The 21,253-nt window shown below is 44.9% G+C and overlaps 1 protein-coding gene across 7 annotated transcripts in view; it reads left to right on the top strand.

Moving 5' to 3' along the window:
• The window catches only part of SEPTIN6 (septin 6), a 106,352-nt gene that overhangs the window by 24,149 nt on the left and 60,950 nt on the right, over window positions 1-21,253 (top strand). For 6 of the 7 annotated variants that reach the window (XR_006391197.1, XM_044305277.1, XM_044305274.1 and 3 more), the window contains exon 2: window positions 12,828-12,942. Coding sequence is in view for 5 of the 7 variants with exons in the window: in XM_044305277.1 (XP_044161212.1) it covers window positions 12,828-12,942 (115 nt within the window). In the remaining 2 variants the exon portion in view is untranslated. Of the gene's footprint in view, window positions 1-12,592; window positions 12,732-12,827; window positions 12,943-21,253 lie in introns of those variants that run through there. The other variant, XM_044305280.1, reaches the window with a different exon arrangement.

Genomic DNA, 21,253 nt, shown 5'->3' with positions numbered 1-21,253 from the left:
ATCCTCTACGTGGTCCGGGATTGTCAGTAATGGACATCGTTCTACTATTATGAGGAGCTCCCTCACAGTTGCAAAGTGAAGCAGGGCAAGATCCCATAGGGCCGACGGCACTGACATGCCGAGGGTGTTTGTGGGAACAATGGTGCTATGTCTATCATCTTGAAAAGGATGGTGACATAGCCCCCCTGTAATAGAGTGGTAAGCAACCATAGCAACTGATCTTATAGAACGTTTCTCGGCCCCGTATTAAATAATAATAAAAATAAAAAGAAACAAATAATTGCCCATAGAGGATTCCCTTGAGCAACATGGCTGCTGGTTGATGACAACGGTATTGCGCATGCGTGACTGTCCATAGTCATCGACGGGCGACACCGGAATGCTGCTGATGTCATCAGTGTTCGCATGTGTCTCCTGTGGATGACGGTGGTAGGCTGGGACATGCGCACTGGATCTCACAGGACGCGCCGATCGGCGCTACGGTATACGTGGGCCCCATCCCTCTATCAGGTTTCTATTCATCTGTACTTAAGGTGTTGCACATGGTTACCACCCAAGTTTATATATAAATGAGATGGTGATAAGCTGCAGGTGCAATCAATTATGTATCTTTCGGCTTTACTATGTTTAATATGGCATTATATGATATTTTGTTAATATTCTAAGCACTAGTCACCTTATGTAATATGAATGTTCCGTTTTCTTGCACATTTGTATATCGCCTATAGGCATTATTTGTAAAGTATCAATTATGTAATTTTATTGATTGTATTGTGATACACCTTTATATACTTGTCATTAACTGTTCACCAATGCTTGAGAAAGGCTCAGTTTGAGCCGAAACGTCGCTTTGCCATATATGGGTGAATAAACACACATTGTTTGAGGATACGTTTGGAGTGCAGTCCGATTTTTTCAACTATATATATATATATATATATATATATATATATATATATATATATATATTTATTATTATATAGGTAAATACATTTTTCAATTTTTTTTTTTTATATTTCCGGAAGTGCTGTCCATTTTTCTACATTGTTTGGGCTACTATCCAGTACCCTGGGACATCCACTGAGGTGGGAGAGAGGCTCCACCTTTTTTATTCTGCAGGTTCCTGTCCCTGGGGGTGGATCCTCTCTCTCTCTGTGGTGCTGTTGTGGGGTCTGGAAAATCCGATTACCGGTAAGTGTAATCATAATTTTCTCAATTACCAGCAGAAAAGCGAACAGAGTGGCGATATGTGAGTGTACATGACTATTTCTTCTGGTTCCATAAATTGGATTAGGGTGCCTTCACACGACCGTATGTATTTTGTGGTCTGCAAAATGCAGAGCCACAAAAAAATATTGATAATGTCTGTTCTTAGTTTTTTTGCAGACTAATAGCAATGCTTATTCTTGTCTGCAAAAAAAATGCGGATCGGGTGTGGAGCAAAAATACGGTTGTGTGAAATGGGGCCCAAGTGTAGGTCCGTATTGATGCAATCAGTTTTTCACAAAATGTTTATCAGATCCCTTAATGATAAGTTGATTTGGTGGAGTAACACCCCATTTATCGCCCAAGTAAGTAGTTGTAGTCTACACAGAGACAGCCCTACCCTTAAAGGGTTTGTCCACATTTTTAGTTAGAAGTCAGTTGGTCAGCTGTAAAGGTGAGCTAATTAATTTGTCTCATGAACAGGACTGCTTCACCTGTGGGGGTCCGTTGCAGAAGCACCCATCAGTCACTAGGTTGTTAGGGCCTGACACTTAGCCCGGCCCTGACTATTTCCTGCCTGCTCTATTGCTCCAATTCCAAAGGGAGCAGTGTCTGAGCTGGCGATCCTGGGAACTGCGACTGCACAGATGCTGCTCTGAAACCGAATCTGAGCTTTTGCCCTTGTTTTGCTAATCGGAGCAGTTGCACAGACCGGTGGGACCTTCTTCATCTCTAGGGACAGATGAGACTAGTCGATTTGTTAGAATAGATTTGCTCATCTCTAGTCAGTTCTTTTTTTCTTCCGCTTGTCGTAGGGTGTTCTGCTGCTGAAAACTATTCAACAGGAGAACCAAAACTATTAATAGGGTTGCCCTGTGCGGTGTAAGTCTCCTCTAGGAGCCGCTGCAGAAGTCTGGGCTCCCTTCTGGCCTCCTTTCCGGTTCCTGGGAGGGTCTTGGCCTTCCTGGGCTCCTGCGAACCTCTGCGCCGTGTTCGCATGTTCGGCCGCCGACCCGCGCGATGATCTGCATGTTCTTCCGGGTTGCGGCGGTGGGAGGAAGCCAACGCTGTGGACCGGAAGGGGAGGGATGCCGACTATCACTCGCTGAGAAGAAAAGCCCAGCCGGCTTACTGCCAGGCTGTTGGCTGTATGAAATATGGAGCAGGCTCAGCGCGCTGATTCCACTGAGACCACCAATGATGCATCGGTAGAGACCACTTTTTCATGTGGAAAATACTAATTCCCTAGTAAAGGCGGTTCGGGCGACTATGGGGTTGGACGATCAGAGGCCACAGGATTCAGTCCAGAACTATGTTTGAAGGGTTGGCTCCAAGAAGAGGAAGGTGTTTGATGTGCATAAGAACAGTTAAGATATGATTGCCAGAGAATGGAAAAGGCCGGATAGTTTTTCGGTGAAGTGGAAGGATCTGTTTGATGAAGAGTTGTCTGTCCCCTGGGATAGGGCCTCAAAGCTTGATGCCCCGGTAGCAAAAATGTCCAAAAAAGCCACACTCCCCTTTGAGGACATGGGTTCGCTCAAGGATGGATAGGAGAGCCGAGGTCTATTTAAAGAAAAATTGGGAAGCCTCTGCGGCGGCTCTTAAGCCTGCTATTGACGCTACGTCTGTTGCCAGATCACTAAAAGTGTGGATGGGGGAGTAAGAGGCTCACATTAAAGGGGGTACCCCTAGGGAGCAGTTACTGTCTTCCTTCCCTGTTATAAGTAATGCCTTGGATTTCTTAGCTCACGCTTCTGCGGATACCTTAAGATTTGCCTTATCTAACTCTGCTTGGCGAACTATTTGGTTGAAGAGCTGGAATGGGGATGCTAGTTCCAAGGCAATACTTTGTGCCTTCCCTTGTCAGGGAGAGTTTTTGTTTGGGCCCATCCTTGACGACTTGCTAGAAAAGGCCTCGGACAGAAAGAGGGGCTTTCCCTCTGTTAGTGAGGCAACCAGGAAGTCTTTCCGTCCCAGATTTCATAAGGGGAGCTTTAGGGGCAAAGAGAGAGCAAAACAATTTGCAGGTCCGAATAAAAAAAAAAAGTAAGAGATTTCTTTTATTCCGGGTCAGACATCACAAAAAAGCAGTCCCAATGACGCCAGAGCACCTGTCTGGGGTCCTCTGTCTCTTTTTGCAGATCAGCGGCAAAAGATCTCCAAAAGCCCTTGGATACATTCTGTGATGGAGGAGGGCCTAAAATTAAAAATTTCAGAGTTTTCCAGTAGGGAGATTTGTAATTACAGATTACTGTTCAGATCCCACAAAATTATCTGCCATCATCGCAGAAGTTTTTTCCCTGATAGAAAAAAGGGTGCTGGTAAGAGAGGGGTTTCATTCAACTTTTTCTGGTCAAAAAACCAAATGGCTCATTTCTGACTATAATAAACTTGAAGTGTTTGAACCAATTTCTGCAGTACGAGAGATTTCGTATGGAGTTCATCAAGTCAGCAGTGAACAATCTCTTCCCGTTTTGCTTTATGGCCACAGTAGACCTGAGGGATGCGTACTATCATGTCCCCATTCATCCCAGCCACTAGAGGTTCCTGAGGGTAGCAGTTCGGTTAAAAAGTGAGATTCTGCATCTTCAATTTCAAGCATTACCCTTCAGCCTCGCTCAAGCTCATGGGTTTTCACAAAGATCATTTCGGAAATGATGGCCCACATCAGGGAGAAGGAGATCATCATTATACCTTACCTAGACTATTTTCTGCTGGTGGCCCGGTTAAGTCAGATTCTTCAGGGTCAAATTGCCTGGTTGACAGAAGTTCTAGAGAAGCTGGGATGGGAGATAAACCTAGAAAAATCCAGCTGATGCCCAGCCCAGAGATGCAGTTTCCTTGGAATGATTTTGGACTCTAGTTCCCAGAAGTGCCTACTACCTCTGCAAAAAAGCTTTACTAATGAGATCAAGAGTTCAGCTTCTTCTCTCATCTCAGTCAGTCACCATAAGAAAGGCCATGTCTGTACTGGGTCTCATGGAATGGGCCCAGTACCATTTAAGGCTTCTTCAGCTTCAGATCCAACGAGATTGGGACGGAAGTCTCCCCTCTCTGGACTCGTTGATATCTCTATCCTCCCAGACCTTAGATTCCTTGGGGTGGTGGATGGATCAAAAAAATCTAAATAGAGGAGTTCCTTGGACCAGGGAGGCGGTTCTCCCCTTAACCACGTATGCAAGCCCATCCGGTTGGGGAGCCCATGTAAGGTCCCTGGTTCTGGTTCCTGTCCTGAGATGGTGGAGGCGGTCTCTCCAGGGGTGCTTTCATAGGTTCAAAGAAAACTGATTACCGGTAAGTGTAATCCAATAATTCTAACCTTTTTTTAAAGTAAAAAATATTTGTGCGACTTCTGATAAGGGGACAGCAGGTCATTGCCTGGTCGGTTTAATAATGGCAGTATACGCCATTTTGATGTTTCTTCATGGCATTTTTATGGCACTTTGGGGCCTGACATAGTGTGGAGCAGATGTGGGTTTACCATAATCTACTACGGATGTGAGATGTAGCATAACCTTGTCCTAACCACAGTTCCCCTATAGAACAGGAAATGGTTACCTTAGCATCTAGGTTATTTTTCATCTGCTTTATAGGAAACTTTTTCTGTGATACATGAGCGGAGCAGATGCTTCACAGAGGAAGTGTTATCAGTGTTTGACAGCATTCACTGTAAGGGGCTGTTACACAGCCCGATTCAGCAGGCGATTCATTCCCTCCCGGCAATCGCCGGCTCGCTAGTGGAGGAGACTACTGCTATTACATGTAGCAATCTCCTCCACAACATGGGGAGGAGCGATTGTTATGCTATTGCTCCCATCCCCATGCTGTACAGTGGTTTGTTGGCAGCAGATCATGATTACATGGCACGATCTGCCGCTGGCAAACAATGATTTATAAGCATGCCTTAAAATCACAATTGCCCAATAAACGAGCGTTTTCGCGTTCATCGGGTAATTAGTGGCAGTATTACACTGGCAGATCATTGCTAACGAGCTTTCCGGCAAACGCTTGTTAACGATGAACTGGCTGAGAATGGGCCAGTCTAAGGCTGAATTCACACGTCCGTGGGATACCAGAGTGGTATCCTACTTGGTGCAGAAGCGCACGGTGTCATTGGTTGCTATGACGCTGTGTGCATCGTGCCACCGCTGCTGTACAGTAATACACTCGTATAGAGCGTTTGCCGGAAAGGTCGTTGGCAATGATCTACCAGTGTAATACTGCCACCGATTACCCGATGAACGAGAAAATTCGGCATTGGGCAATTGTGATTTTTTTTAAGCAGGATGCCAGTCCGATATCTCACGGACTGTGTTCCACGGAAATGTGAATTCAGCCTAAGGGTACTTTTCAAACTAGCATTTTTCTTTTCCAGGACTGAGTTCCGTCCCAGGGGCCCAATACCGGAAAAGAACTGATCAGTTTTATCCCCATGCATTCTGAATGGAGAGAAATCCATTCAGGATATCATCAGTTCAGTCACTGAACGGCGTTTTAGACGTAGGAAATACCACAGCATGCTGCGGTATAATCTCCGTCCAAAATTCCGGATCAGTTGCCGGAATTCTGGATTCGGCATGATCAGTTGCCGGAATGCTGGATTTGGCATTAATTTACATTAAAATGTATTCATGCCGGACCCGGCATTAAAAATACTGCAATGCCGGATCCGTCCTTCCGGTCTGCGCATGCGCTAACCAGTAAAAATGTGAAGAAAAATAGAAACGGATCTGTTTGTCCGTGTGACAAACGGAGAGACTGATCCATTCTTGCAACGCATTTGTGAGACTGATCCTCAACCGGATCAGTCTACAAATGCTGTCCTTTTGCATGCGGATTGCCAGATCCGGCGACGGAACTGCTTGCCGGATCACTCTGCCACAAGTGTGAAACTAGCCTAATACAGGCTTAAGTGTGTATGTAGACATGACTGTCGGTCACTGATATGTATGTATACACGCTTGCATAGAGAATGCTGTCAATCACTGATGACTCCTCCCCTGTGTACAACTGAAGTCAGAAAGCAATAGCAGACATATAAATGTATAAATTACAAGTTTTACTGAATATTTTCCTACAAACCCATATATCGATCTGCTCAGCTCGTCTGTCTCTATAACCTGCCGGCAGATTGCACTACGTTTTATGGTGACAGGTCTCTTTAAAGGGGTTTCCAGAACATACTTTATGATGACTTATCCTTGGCATAGGTCATCATTATAGGTCACCACAGGTCATCAGTAGATCCGAAGTCAATTCGCTCCAAACTCCATTTGCTGTATCTGTACAGTATTAAAATGTATGGGCTCCGGCGAGGCGAAGTGAGTTAACACTAATCTCTGTACAGCATTTAAACTAAGTTGACGAATTGACTTTGGATCTCTGATCCGATGCTCGATTCACTCAACACTAGCTGATGGCAATATTAGATTGCAGGATCCAGACTCCCAGCACCTCCGGCGATCAGCTGCCTTTACACACTTAGGCATTGGAGCTCCACGCTCCCTGTAGTGGCAGTGTCTGGTTACTGCAGCGCTGCTCTCTGTTTTCTATATAAGCTTTATATATTGTATGCTGTACAACCTTTAACTCTCACTTTAATTTGCCGGCAAAAAAGTACCATATCATAGGAGACCTGATGGCCCCAGCTGCTTCTGACTGTCTGAATATCCAGTACCTGCAGTCAGTGGGTTATATAAATACCATAAATAGCATTTTGACAGCAGAAATATGTGTTAACCGCAACATAAAATAGTTCCTAGTGGTGCAGAACAGGAGCAGTCTTAGAGGCGTAAGGATAAGGACTAGAAGGGGGAGGTATGGTTATTGTACTGCCATCTTGACACCATGGGGAGCAGAAAGCGGTGGATCAGGTCCCCATACGCTAACGCTGACCAACTTGGCACCCTATTATTTGTATGGGAATTTTAATATGCCACTGGAAGTGAATCCGGTCCTACCATGTGTCATATAGGACACATGCACACATTACGGATATCTTCTACTGAACTCACAGTTCAGTACAACAGATCCACAATCGGATATGAACCGTCTGCATCATAAAACATGTAAGATACGGTCAGCCCAGGAGATCTGGCAGACACATGGACCGTGTTTCCCAGGCTGAAATTACAAAATAGTACCAGCCCTAAAAATTGATCAGAGTCACAATTTTACAGGGAATGACATCACTACCTTGATGAAGTCACCATTGATGTCACCACTAAGAACTGTTACATGGGCTGGTGCATCTTCTACAGGGCACCAGCAAATGTGGTGGCATCATACAGGTGGTAATGTCACAGGGATGATGACATGACATACTTTTATGCATTTAAATTAAATTTCACCTTAAGGGAGAGTCCTGTCAGTACAAAGATAAAAAGTACCTGACCGGACTCGGCGTCACTTACACTATATACTGTTTGGGCTGTTTTTGGGGAGTGTTTTGGAGCTGACAGATTCCCTTTAAAGTTACTATTGGATTTTACTTATCAGTACTAAAGAAGCTAATTACTACCAGCTAACCAGCACGTAATTTTAGCTTTCATTTGCTGCCCCTCTCATTGAAAACTGTGTGGGCATGAATACTGTACTTCTATTTCTGTCTGTCACCTATTCAGTATTCAGGCAAATGTATGGACAGCTAGTGCTCTGATGGCTATGGAACATACTGGCACTGGAAGAGATGACGTCAGGACAGAGACGGCAGTAGCACGTGGGTTTCTTTTCCATTGTCTGGCTCTGCCACTGTTAGTGCCAGCGTATTCAGGCACCGTCTTTGTGCCTCAGACAAAAAAAAAAAACCTGGACATGTGTCATATTAGCTTAGCCTTTAGCTTCATTAATATTTCTTACATCTCGTCTAGGGCATTCACACTGCCGTAGTTACGGTCCGCATCCGCATCCATTCTGCATTTTTTGAGAACCCATTCATTTCAATGGGGCCGCAAAAGATGCGGACAGCTCACCAAGTGCTATCTGCAGCCACGCATCAGTTCCAGAACATGTCGTACTCTTGTCTGTTTTGCGGACAGCAATAAGAAAGGGCAGGACGTACCGATCCATAAAATGCAGAATGCTCACGGCCATTATCCATGTTTTCTTGCTGCTCCGCAAAAAGGATACGGCCGTGTAAATGTATAGTTCTATCCAGCCCAATATTATATTTCTGCAGAAATCGGTGTAGAGGTGTTTGTGCTTGCATGCACCCGCATCCCTTTTAAAATCCATGGCATTTGCTTATAGAGCCGAGCACTGGCCATGTCTCCATTTAAATCTTTAACATGGATCTCCCTATCGCACATTTCCCCCCCCAAATCTTGTATTGAAGGCATATTTGAAAATCCAAGAAAACTGGTGTTTTATTTGGCTTGTAATAATAAAAAAAAAGACAAAACAATATTTTTAAATGCAACTGTTTTACACAGAGATGCCCATGGGGAAAAATATAAAGCATACATTGTGATGCATTTTGAGAAAAAAAATGCGTCTAATCTCAGAAAATATACCAAACCCAACACCAAAAAGTGCACTATGTGTAGTGCATTTTAGATCTGTCATCTAGCTGCAGTTTAAAAAAGTGCAAAAATACTCAATTAAAAAAAATATATATATATTTTTGAGGGTACCCTAAATGGCAGTTTGTTCCCCTGATTTGACTTTGGCAAAAACGTTTTTACAACTTGACAGAACGCGGGCAACCTGAAGACTTTTTTGTGTTGGTAATTCATTCATGGTTTAGATAGCTTGTGGTTTGCTGCAGTCCATTAATATATCAGTCGGTGTTGGCGCTGCCTCCAGTGTTTACAGTGGCAGCGGCTCAGTGCTACGTGGCGTTGGAGAGTGGCGGCATTGTCCTCCAGATGTATCTTCCCCTGAAGTCAGATGGATAAATATTTTCTGTAATAAACTTCTGTCGTCACCATGGAGAGTTCTTATTGCCACTTCCAACTTCTAGAGATCACAAGGCTTTTCATCATTAGACTCTTGGATTTAGTTTTGTAAACTGTACCGTATTAGCGGATAACCTTATACAGTAACGAATGACGCTGAATCAACCCTGGTCACAGCTTTCAACAAGGACATTTATGGTCATTTTAAGGAACAGAATATACCATATTTTTCTCTTTTATAAAACCTGATGATAAGATGCACCTTGGTTTTTAAAGGAGGAAAATAAGAAAGAAAAAAAAAAATGTAACCAAAAGGTGGGGTTTGAACTAATGATGGTCTGTGGATGACACTGTTATGGAGGGTATCTGTGGATGACTTGCTGTTATGGGGGCACCTGTGGATGAGGCACTGTTATGGGGGGGCATCTGTGGATGAGGCACTGTTATGGGGGGGCATCTGTGGATGAGGCACTGTTATGGGGGGGGGCATCTGTGGATGAGGCACTGTTATGGGGGGGCATCTGTGGATGAGGCCCTGTTATGGGGGGGCATCTGTGGATGAGGCCCTGTTATGGGGGGGCATCTGTGGATGAGGCCCTGTTATGGGGGGCATCTGTGGATGAGGCCCTGTTATGGGGGGGCATCTGTGGATGAGGCCCTGTTATGGGGGGGCATCTGTGGATGAGGCCCTGTTATGGGGGGGCATCTGTGGATGAGGCCCTGTTATGGGGGGGCATCTGTGGATGAGGCCCTGTTATGGGGGGGCATCTGTGGATGAGGCCCTGTTATGGGGGGGCATCTGTGGATGAGGCCCTGTTATGGGGGGGCATCTGTGGATGAGGCCCTGTTATGGGGGGGCATCTGTGGATGAGGCCCTGTTATGGGGGGGCATCTGTGGATGAGGCCCTGTTATGGGGGGGCATCTGTGGATGAGGCCCTGTTATGGGGGGGCATCTGTGGATGAGGCCCTGTTATGGGGGGGCATCTGTGGATGAGGCCCTGTTATGGGGGGGGCATCTGTGGATGAGGCCCTGTTATGGGGGGGGGATCTGTGGATGACGGCCCTGTTATGGGGGGGGGGAATCTGTGGATGACTCCCTGTTATGGGGGGGGAATCTGTGGATGACTCCCTGTTATGGGGGGGGATCTGTGGATGACGCCCTCTTATGGGGGGGGATCTGTGGATGACGCCCTGTTATGGGGGAGGATCTGTGGATGACGCCCTGTTATGGGGGGGATCTGTGGATGACGCCCTGTTATGGGGGGGGATCTGTGGATGACGCCCTGTTATGGGGGGGGATCTGTGGATGACGCCCTGTTATGGGGGGGGATCTGTGGATGACGCCCTGTTATGGGGGGGGGATCTGTGGATGACGCCCTGTTATGGGGGGGGGATCTGTGGATGACGCCCTGTTATGGGGGGGGATCTGTGGATGACGCCCTGTTATGGGGGGGGATCTGTGGATGACGCCCTGTTATGGGGGGGGATCTGTGGATGATGCCCTGTTATGGGGGGGGTGGGGGATCTGTGGATGACGCCCTGTTATGGGGGGGTGGGGGATCTGTGGATGGCGCCCTGTTCTGGGGGGGGGGGGGGGGATCTGTGAATGACGCACTGCTATGGGGGGGGGATCTTATGCTATATATGTGTCATCCACAGCTCCCCCCCCCCCCCCCCCCGCCCATAACAGTGTCCCTGTGTAAATAGTGACCCCCAATACAGAGGCCGGCAACTGCTTTCTGGCCGCTGCTGTTACATTGCTTAGTTTGATAGTGAGTACTACAGAGGATTGCGAAACTTTAACAAACCTCCCATGACTACACTTTACATATAAAGACTGCTGTGAACAGAGCCCGGTACTGCACCGGGCTCTGCCGCGATTCCAACACCAGTTGCCGGCCTCCAGCCCCTCCTCCCTCCCCGCTGATACATCGCATGCCGCGCTGTGCAGCATACCGGCCAGCGACGTACCGGCGTCGCCAGAGTAAAAATGGCAGCATTCGCTTTATAAGATGCACTGCCATTTCCCCCCCACTTTTGGAGTGAAAAATACGGTAGATTTATTGACAGTATTTCTACATTTGAGGAAACTTTGCATATAATCTTGATTACACAGAATGGTATTTTTTATTTATTTAAAGGTTGGTGGATATGGGACCCCCTTTCTGACAGGCCAGATGTTTATGGCATAGCCTAGAAATATGCCCTAAATCTTAAAGGGGTTGTCACACTTCTGCAAATGGCATTAATCATGTAGAGAAAGTTAATACAAGGCACTTACTAATGTATTGTGATTGTCCATATTGTCTTCTTTGCTGGCTGGATTCATTTTTCCATCACATTATACACTGCTGATAGGATAAATGAATTGAGCCAGCAAAGGAGGTAATGTGGACAATAGCAATACATTAGTAAGTGCCTTGTATTAGCTTTGTCTACATGATAAATGCCATTTGCTGAAGTGAGACAACCTCTTTAAGGATTGAAATACCCTTTTTCATATTATTATTATTATTATTATTATTATTTTTTTTTTTTTGTATAGTGCCTCCAGACCCCTTTTGACTGTAATGGGATCTGGTGAAGATTCGGCATCTCCCCAGCAAATATGCTGGCATTCAGCTGGACAAAAACCGCGGCATGCACCATTTTTTGTCTGGCCTATTTCCGGGATTCTCTGCCGGAGTTGTGCCACACTAGCCTAAGCTGTTGCAATTGCAGCAAATTTTTTGATGCTAGCATTTGCTGTTTAGTATAAGTTGTCGATATTCATCGTCAGAGCTATTGAAAAGAGGATAGGGCTGGATTAGGGTCTGCTATGGTCCATCGACTCTTATTGGCTCTGCTCGGCTTTTCGAGTGTGTGGCATATGCATCCATAGAAAGCATTTGGGACGTGTACTTCGATGGAAGCCAGAGGCGCAGAACAATGCCTCTGCCTCTTCATTTCAGCAAAGGTTTAGTTGCCCTGGATTAGAAAAATAAAGAATCTAATTTTTATTTATTTTTTTACCCCAGAGTCTGTGCCATGTCTGTCCATGGATTGTCTACATCTTGTAGTTATGAATAGTGAGAAGAGTAGAATGTGGTCTGTATTCCTCGTCTCAAACTTTCTGTGGTGGTCCTGATTGATGTGAAGCACGATACAGCGCTGTAGTATATGTTGGTGTTCTATACTGTAGATAAATGCAAACTGGCGCAGGGCTCCAGATGGAGACAGATATCACTGAGGACATTTCAGGAGCCAAAAAATATTTTTGGGTCGCAATGGCAACCACTTTAGTCCCCATCTGGAGCCCTGTGGTGGATGGCGTAGTATTATATGGTGACAGAAGTTAGAGCACAGTAAATTCCTCCTACGTGTTTGGTGCTTGTGCTCCCCGCCAACTGTAATGAAATGTTTCCGTGCTATTGTGTTCGGAGGTTACTTGTGCATATCCTGTGCTTCTGAACCGGTGTTTGTGTCACAGCTTCCAGACGATGGAGACCCTGGCAGCTCCCATGAATGGTTCCATCTCAAAGCACCTACCTCTGCCCTCCGAGCTGTATAACTAAATCTTCTGTATCCTAAATATCCCATTTAATTGTTAGCGTCCCAGATTTGTGCCATGCCACTCGCTTCCTATATGGGTATAATTTCTGTAGTGATGATTGTTTTATGCTTTATTACGTGGTGTGAATCTATGGAATGTCCCTCATACTTGTGTCTTTCTTAAATTACTTTAGGGCGAAGGGTGCCGTACTCTCCCTCTGTCTGGACACGTGGGGTTTGACAGCCTGCCGGACCAACTGGTTAACAAATCAATTAATCATGGCTTTTCTTTCAATATCCTGTGTGTGGGTGAGTATTTACAGACACGCTTACTGACTTTGTTAGGAGAGGCACTGATCCAATGGTTGTTGTATGAGTAGCACAAGGGGAGCAAGATTTCTGTTTGCACTGAAAATGAGACCATTCAGGGGCCGGATGCAGATGAATGCAGTGTATTGTGTGTGCGGCTTGTTTACAGTGCATGTAACAAGCCGAGCCCGAGCTCCGTATCACTGCAGCGAACAGAAATACTGACCATTGTAGTCCTATGGAAACTCTCACATGAACATTCAAGTACCATAGATATAAAAGACGGATAACAATACATCTCTGATGTCTAAAAATGAATAAATTAAACCTACATTTTATCAGTATCTCCAGTATACACATTTATTGCTATACAGTTTTCATGTGTTTTTTTTTCTTTTTGGTTACCGTGAAAAATATGTGCCTATAAATCTAATTGTTTATGTATTTATGGGAGATTGAGCTGATCTCGGTGACATATGTCATGCGACAGCAAGTCTGACAACTTGGTCACATGCCACATTATTAGAGCTGTGATTTGTCCGTAAAAACATGGCCAAATCGCAGACAAGTTGCCTGCAACATTCATTGTGGTCCATGGTGCAGCATCCAACTCACAACCTGCTGTAAGGTCACAACTTCATTGACAATCATGAGATGCGATCACATAGTGCGACATTGCAATTTTCTTTTTGCGCAGCACCAGCCATAGACAGGATCTGCAGACATATGGCCTGATCTGTTCGCAACGATCCCTTGATTTGTGGCAGGATTATGCCTCATCCACACGTGTCAGATTTGACATGGATTTTGGTTTGGGTTCCGTCCCTTTTATCCCCTCCTAGGACAGTCTGTGTCCCGTGCATGTGCATTGGCCTTCTACAACCCTGATTACGTGCAGCAGAAAAAAATCAGGTGGAGGATGGGTAGCATGCGGCTTACTTCTGCAGATTCCACATGCAAAAGCCAAAGATTAGCCCCGTTGATTAGACAATTTGTCTAATCCTCATCTGTATCTGATGTACTCCCAGCAGCTCATCTGCTGCAAAAATCGGCTCATCGGCTCAACCTCTAGTTTATGAAGTGGAAATGAACGACTGTTTTACTGCAGATGTGTGAAGTCCACCTGCACATTGCGGAATATGTGCGGTTTTTCTGCGTGAATTCCCATGTGGAAAAACCAGTGTAATATATTTTTTTTTTCTGTGTGGAAATTGACCTGCATTGTAGATTTTCCAAATCTCTAGTATGTCAATTGTTTGCAGTTTTAGCTGTGGATTTCACCCTTTTCAATGGAATGGTGAGATCTGCGGCAAAACCGAATCAAATCCACACCGAAAACCACAGTTAGACGTTGCGGATTTTGGTGCAGACATGGGCCAGAAACGCACATAAATCCGCATGGAAATCCGTGCAGAAAAAGTGTATAATCCACACCATGTGCAGGCTCCTGAAGGCTATCTGTACACACAGAGCAGTACCTTGCCAGCAAGTTGAATGCAAAAAAGAGTAGTAGTAGCTAGGCTCACCTGTGATTTCAAAGGAAGCATGGATTGTGCTAGGAACAAAGCACGATAAGCATAATAATAAAAAAATCCAACTTCCAAAAAGGTGACAGCCTTTATTCCATGTGCTAAATAAAAATCCAATTCGGACACCATGGCTACGCGTTTCAAATCATACCAACGTGATCTAGGCCGCTTTCAGACGAGCGAGTGTCATGCTCCAGACTCGCAGCGCAGCATTGGCCTGAACTTCCAGCACTGCCAGGGTCGCATAGCATTATATTGATTTATGATGCTATGTAACCCTTACAGTTCTGGAATGTATTGGATAACACTGAGAGCATTATGTCAGTGTTATCCAATACATTCCAGATCTTTAAGGTTTACATAGCATCATAAATCAATATAATGCTATGCGACCCCGGCAGTGCTGGAAGTTCAGAACGGGAGCTGCGCTGCGTGTCCGGAGCGTGACACTCTCTCGTCTGAAAGTGGCCTTACTCATGACAAAGTGGTGTTACCAACCCTGAGTTTATATAGAACACGCCCATGGGAGGATACATCTAAAAACATACATACTTATAAAATAAAGAGGATCAATAATGCAATATCATATTGTGTTTACGCTTCAAGCCTATTGGTAAACAAGTTCCCATATGACTCTGACCTGGCGACACTTCGCTGGGTCCCCCCACACTCAGGCTTCCTCCTCCCCTTGTGGCCGCCCAGCTCTCCTGCCTGGAACCACACAGAGCCTAGGCTTCCTTCTCAATTCCCCTCTAACTCAGCCTTGGCTGGGACTACACAGGCCCTCTGCAGGTCTGTTCCCTGGGGCCTAACTCCTCCTCTCACACACTGAGGATTGCTTTATCCCCAAGTGAGTATCGCACCTGGCCTCAACTCAGGCCAGGTGATTGTAGGGAAAACACAGAAAATCATACATCTCCTCTAATAGGTTTCCTGCACCATTCTAGGAGACATAGTCCTGATCAAAAGTTTAAGACCACTTGAAGAATGGCAAAAAATCATATTTTACATTGTTGGATCTTAACAAGGTTCCAAGTAGAGCTTCAACATGCAACAAGAAGAAATGAGAGTGAGACAAAACATTTTTTGAGCATTCAATTAATTGAAAATAACGATTAAACTGAAACAGTCTGTTTTTCAGCTGATCCAACGTTTAGGACCACATGCCTTTAAAAGGCCAAATCTGTGCAAAGATGTGGATTCATTGTCATTTTCTGTCAGGTAGTCACATGTTGTGATGGCAAAGGCAAAAAAAACCTTTTTGTTTGTTTTAAAATTGTTTTTATTGGTTTTACAGCAGTAGGACGTACAATCTTTGCTTGCCCTACCTGGGCGCGAATACAAGAATGCATCTGAAGTAGTACAGTCGTTTGAGAAAATGCAGATCACATAATAACAAATAAAAAGAGGAAGATACAAACGTAGGAAGGTCTGAGGGAAGGAAAGGGAGGGGGGGGGGGGGAGAAACATCCCTAATGTTGCCAAAAGGTAGGACTAGTTCCATATAGTTATTACCATGATACCTTTGATGTTCACGAGATCCCTAAAGCTGTACAAGTCAGATCGAAAAACCTCTATAGTCTTTCCAAGGTTTCCATATCGCCTCAAATCTGTGTGGTGTTCGGGCTTCCCAGTGAGCTATCTGCTCAAGGCGGTACAATTGATCACATCTAGTGATCCACTGTTTTAATGGGGGAATCTCCGTCTTTTTCCAGTAAACTGCAATGAGTATTCTGGAAGCTGCCAGTAAAATCTGACTCAACTTTTGCGTATCTCTAGGGCACCTGAGATCCCTGAACACCTCAAAGAGACACACCTTCGGAGAGACCGGAAATGGCATCTTACAGATCTCACACAAGACTTTACATATTTTTTGCCAGTATGGAGAAATCTTAGTACACTTCCACCATAAATGGCTGTGATTGCCTACATCCTGTTCACATCTCCAACAGTTTGGGCTGCCTTCAGGGAACATGCGGTTAATTCTTTTGTGGCGTATAGTACCATTGAGTGAGTACCTTATAACTATTCTCTTGTAGTTTGACACACCTGGACACCCCATGAGGAGCCTTCAATACACTATGTATTTATTTCGCTGAAAACTGAATACTTAACTCGCTCTCCCATTTTGATATGAAAGGAAACTTGTCTGGGCGGGATAGGGCCTATAGCAGGCCATATAATTTAGACACCTTACCCTTTGAGTCTTTTAATTGTAGAGCCATTTTTTTCAAAAATGGAATTTTCTAAAGGAACACTCAGACTTTTAAGATGGGACTTCATAGAGTGAATAAAATGTGCTTTTTGGAAGTCTGACAGGCACGCTACTGTAGGGTGTTTTCCTAGATCTTCAAAAGTTGGAACATCATTGTCGGGGCATAACGCTAAAACCGGAGTGGTAATAGCTTTGGCCCTGTCCGATATGGTTTCCCAGAACTGGGTCGAGGAGTGGCAAAGTACATCCCGAACCTGCATTAGGGTGAGGTAATTAGTTAATAGGTGCTGTGTCCATTTGGAGTCTTTCCACATGTCCAAAGCATACTTAGTGATGATGCTACACGTTTGTAATTTGGCTTGTTTTGGGGATTGATCCAAAAAAATGAGGGAGTGAAAACTCTCTCTTTTTGAACGTGGTCAGGTTGTTGAACTGCATAAGCAGGGTCTCTCACAGCGCGCCATCGCTGCTGAGGTGGGACGCAGTAAGACAGTCATTTGGAATTTCTTAAATGATCCTGAGGGTTATGGAACAAAAAAGTCAAGTGGAAGACCCCAAAAAATGTCACCAGCACTGGACGGACAGCCAATTGGATCCTCCGGCTAAGACACTGGACGATACTTGACCCAAATTAAGGCCCTTACTGATGCTGACTGCAGCCCCATAACCATCAGCATCTGAGACTGAAGGGCTTCAAAAACAAAAAACCTCTTCAAAGACCTCGTCTCCTTGAACGCCACAGAACTGCTCGATTGGACTTTGCAAGAGAGCATCAAACATGGGACATTCAAAGGTGGAAGAAAGTTTTATTCTCTGATGAGAAAAAATTTAACCTTGATGGTCCTGATGGTTTCCAATGTTACTGGCATGACAAGCAGATCCCACCTGAGATGTTTTCTACGCGCCACAGTGGAGGGGGCGCCATAATGGTCTGGGGTGCTTTTTCCTTCAGTGGAACAATGGAGCTTCAGGAAGTGCAGGGGAAGTGCACGGCCGCTGGCTATGTCCAGATGTTGCAGAGCGCATTCCTCATGACTGAGGGCCCTCGTCTGTGTGGTAACGACTGGGTTTTTCAACAGGACAGCGCTACAGTACACAATGATCGCAGGACAAGGGACTTGGAAACCCTTGCATCAAGCATGCCGAAACGAATTTTTGAAGTGAGAAACAATAACGGCGGAGGTACTTATTACGGAGTTCATGCTTGGAAGTTGGATTTTTGTTTTGGGGGAGCTTAGTTTTTTTTGGGAGGTGTGGTCCTAAACTTTTGATCAGCTGAAAAACAGCCTGTTTCAGTTTAGTCGTTGTTTTCATTAAATTGAATGCTCAAAAAAATTGTTTTGTCTCACTCCCATTTCTTTTTGTTGCATGTTGAAGCTCTACTTGGAACCTTTATTAAGATCCAGCCATGCAAAATATGATTTTTTGCAATTTTTCAAGTGGTCCTAAACTTTTGATCAGGACTATATCTTCCCTCATATATGAGGCCTGTAACTGCCTCACAGTAGTTATAAAAACTGGGGTGGAGTCAGTGATATCCCTACTTATGTGTCCTCTCTTTGGAAAAATCCAATCCAATCTGGGTCTAGACGGCGCTATATTTTTAGCACGGTCGAGAGTCCATCTAGGCCTATATTTCCGCACGGATAATCTGCTGGTGACAATCTCCATTTCTTTTTTTAAACAAAATATCATTAGAGCAATTGTGTTTAGCTCTTGTATGGAATTAGGCAAATCTCATGTACACTTTGCTTTTTCGTTCTGTGCTGAAATTAACCAGCTGTGCGGATTTAGAAATCCCTAGGATGTCAGTTATTTTCAATTTTTTGATGCAGATTTAGCCATTTTTACAGGAATGCTGAAATTTGCGGCAAAACTGCACCCAATCCGCACCAGAAACTGCAAGTAGCATATGCAAGTTTTGAGACTGAAATGTCCAGAAATCTGCATTTAAATTTGTGCAGATCTTCTGCGTTTTTAACCCCACCCATGTGCAGGTACTCTAAGGGTATAGGCACACAATGCCACCGTGCTGTGGTTGGGACTTGGCCACCAAGCATTTTACAAAGCTTCTCTAAGGGTACCATGGCCATAAAAGCCGCAGCAGCATTGTATTTAATAATTAGAACCAAATAGTTAATTCTGTGTTAATTTTTAATGGCTGTATGGTAACATGCAAAACCAAGCTGTCATTGACAATGAACACAGAATAAACAATTTGGTTCTGATGAGTTACCGGTAATATGATGCTGTGGCTTATATGGCCATGGTACCCTTAGAGAAGCTTTGTAAATGAATTGCCCATGTAGTTGCGCCATTATGTTGAGTCTACAAATAGAATGGGCAAGTGAAGTTTCTGATGGGTCGCTTTCAGCATTCTCATAGTTCCAGTGAATCAGACATATAGCGGGTTTTATTGCATCTTGTAACTGATTCTCTGTGGTCTGCTTTTGGGCTTGTAAATGTCTATTTTATTTTAAAAAAAATGCACTGACGCTTAGAAAATCGGTGAGTACTAGAGTATTACAATGACAAAAATCAAATACCAGGCAATATAATTTTGCTAATCAATTAGTTCAGATTAATGAAATCAATGTGATAAATTCTAATAAGGCTCAGTTTACACTTCAGTTATTTCCATCAGTTATTGAGAGCCAAAAACCAGTAGTGAAGCCTATACAGAGCTCAGGTGTAATGGAAAGATTGGTACCTGTTCTGTGTTTTTGACCTGCACCTGGCTTTTGCTCACAATAAGGGCTCATTCACACGATAGTATGAATGGGACCGCATATGTTCCGCAGTTTTGAAATTTGCCATATAATGGAGTCCATTGGGTTTCTGTCAAATTTTCCGCTATTTTGACAGCAAGAATGCATGCTGTGCTTTTGTGCTTTTCCCCTGTCAGAAAACTTGGCTAGTAGAGAACTACTGAGTGTGATAAAGAACATGCATGAATGTGTTCTATTAGGCCAAGTTCACAGCCTAAAAAAGTCGCAAGTCCCCTGTTTACGCCCTGTCCGCCAGTTGGGTGTGACGGGTGCAAGAGCGTATCGGGGCTGGGACTCCAGCCCTGGAAAATTTACTAACACCTGGAAAGGGGCAGAAATGTTAGCCTTAGGCCTCTTGCACACGACCATATGCCCTCCGAGACATACGGTCCGTGAGCGGGCCGTATGTCTAAGAGCGGCATTGATTGTGCGCACGGGAGTACACGGCATCATAGATTACACTGATGCTGTGCACTCAGAAGATCATATGAGTGCAGGACAATAGCTCCGCGGACGGCCCGATGTCCACAGCATCATTGTAATCTATGATGCTGTGTACTCCCGTGCGCACGATCAATGCCGCTCTGGGACATTTGGCCCGATCACGGACCGTATGTCTCAAAGGGCATACATTCGTGTGCAAGAGGCCTTAAACTATGCCAGCCAGGTGCAAGGACTGCCACAGATGCGTTATGACGGCAGCGCAAAGGGGTAAAACTTAGACGGGCATAAAAACACGGTCTTGTGCACTATCGTGCAGATGGGAATTAAGCCTTATGTTGTTTACTTGGAACTAAAGTGTGTAGACACTTCATACAGTGGGGAAAATAAGTATTTCATACACTGCCGATTTTGCAAGTTTTCCCACCTACAAAGAAGGGAGAGGTCTGTAATTTGTATTGTAACATGTTGTCGTTTTATTCCGGCCACCTCTTCACATTTTTGCTGTGCTGCCCCCAGAACTCCGGCCTGCCCCCATTATCGTTACCTGTATAAAAGACAACTGATTACACACTCTATCAATCACACTCCAACCTCTCCACCATGTCCAAGACCAAAGGGCTGTCTAAGGACACCAGGGACAAAATTGTAGACCTGCACGAGGCTGGGATGGGCTACAGGACAATTGGCAAGCAACTTGGTGAGAAGGCAACAACTGTTGGTGCAATTATTAGAAAATGGAAGAAACACAAGCTGACTGTCAATCTTCCTCGGTCTGGGGCTCCATCCAAGATCTCGTCTCGTGGTGTAAGGATGATTCTGAGAAAGGTCAGGAATTAGACCAGAGCTACACGGGAGGATCTGGTCAATGACCTGGAGAGAGCTGAGACCACAGTCTCAAAGATTACCATTAGTAACACAATACGCCGTCATGGATAAAATCCTGTAGGGCACGCAAGGTGCCCCTTCTCATGCCAGCACATGTCCAGGCCCATTTAAAGTTTGCCAGTGACCATCTGGATGATCCATAGGAGGCATGGGAGAAGGTAATGTGGTCAGATTAGACCAAAATAGAACTTTTTGTTATAAACTCCACTCGCTGTGTTTGAAGGAAGAAGGATCAGTACAACCCCAAGAACACCGTCCCAACGGTGAAGCATGGGGTGGAAACATCATACTTTGGCGGTGCTTTTCTGCAAAGAGGACAGGACGAATGCACCGTATTGAGGGGAGGATGGATGGGGCCATGTATTGCGAAATTTTGGCCAACAACCTTCCTCCCTCAGTAAGAGCATTGAAGATGGGTCGTGGCTGGGTCTTCCAGCATGACAGGTGACCCAAAACACACAGCCAGGGCA

This window comes from Bufo gargarizans, chromosome 9, assembly GCF_014858855.1.
Source record: "Bufo gargarizans isolate SCDJY-AF-19 chromosome 9, ASM1485885v1, whole genome shotgun sequence".
Classification (NCBI taxonomy): Eukaryota; Metazoa; Chordata; class Amphibia; order Anura; family Bufonidae; genus Bufo; species Bufo gargarizans.
The sequence above is the reverse complement of the archived record's forward strand: the minus strand, read 5'-3'. Positions and strand labels throughout refer to the sequence as shown.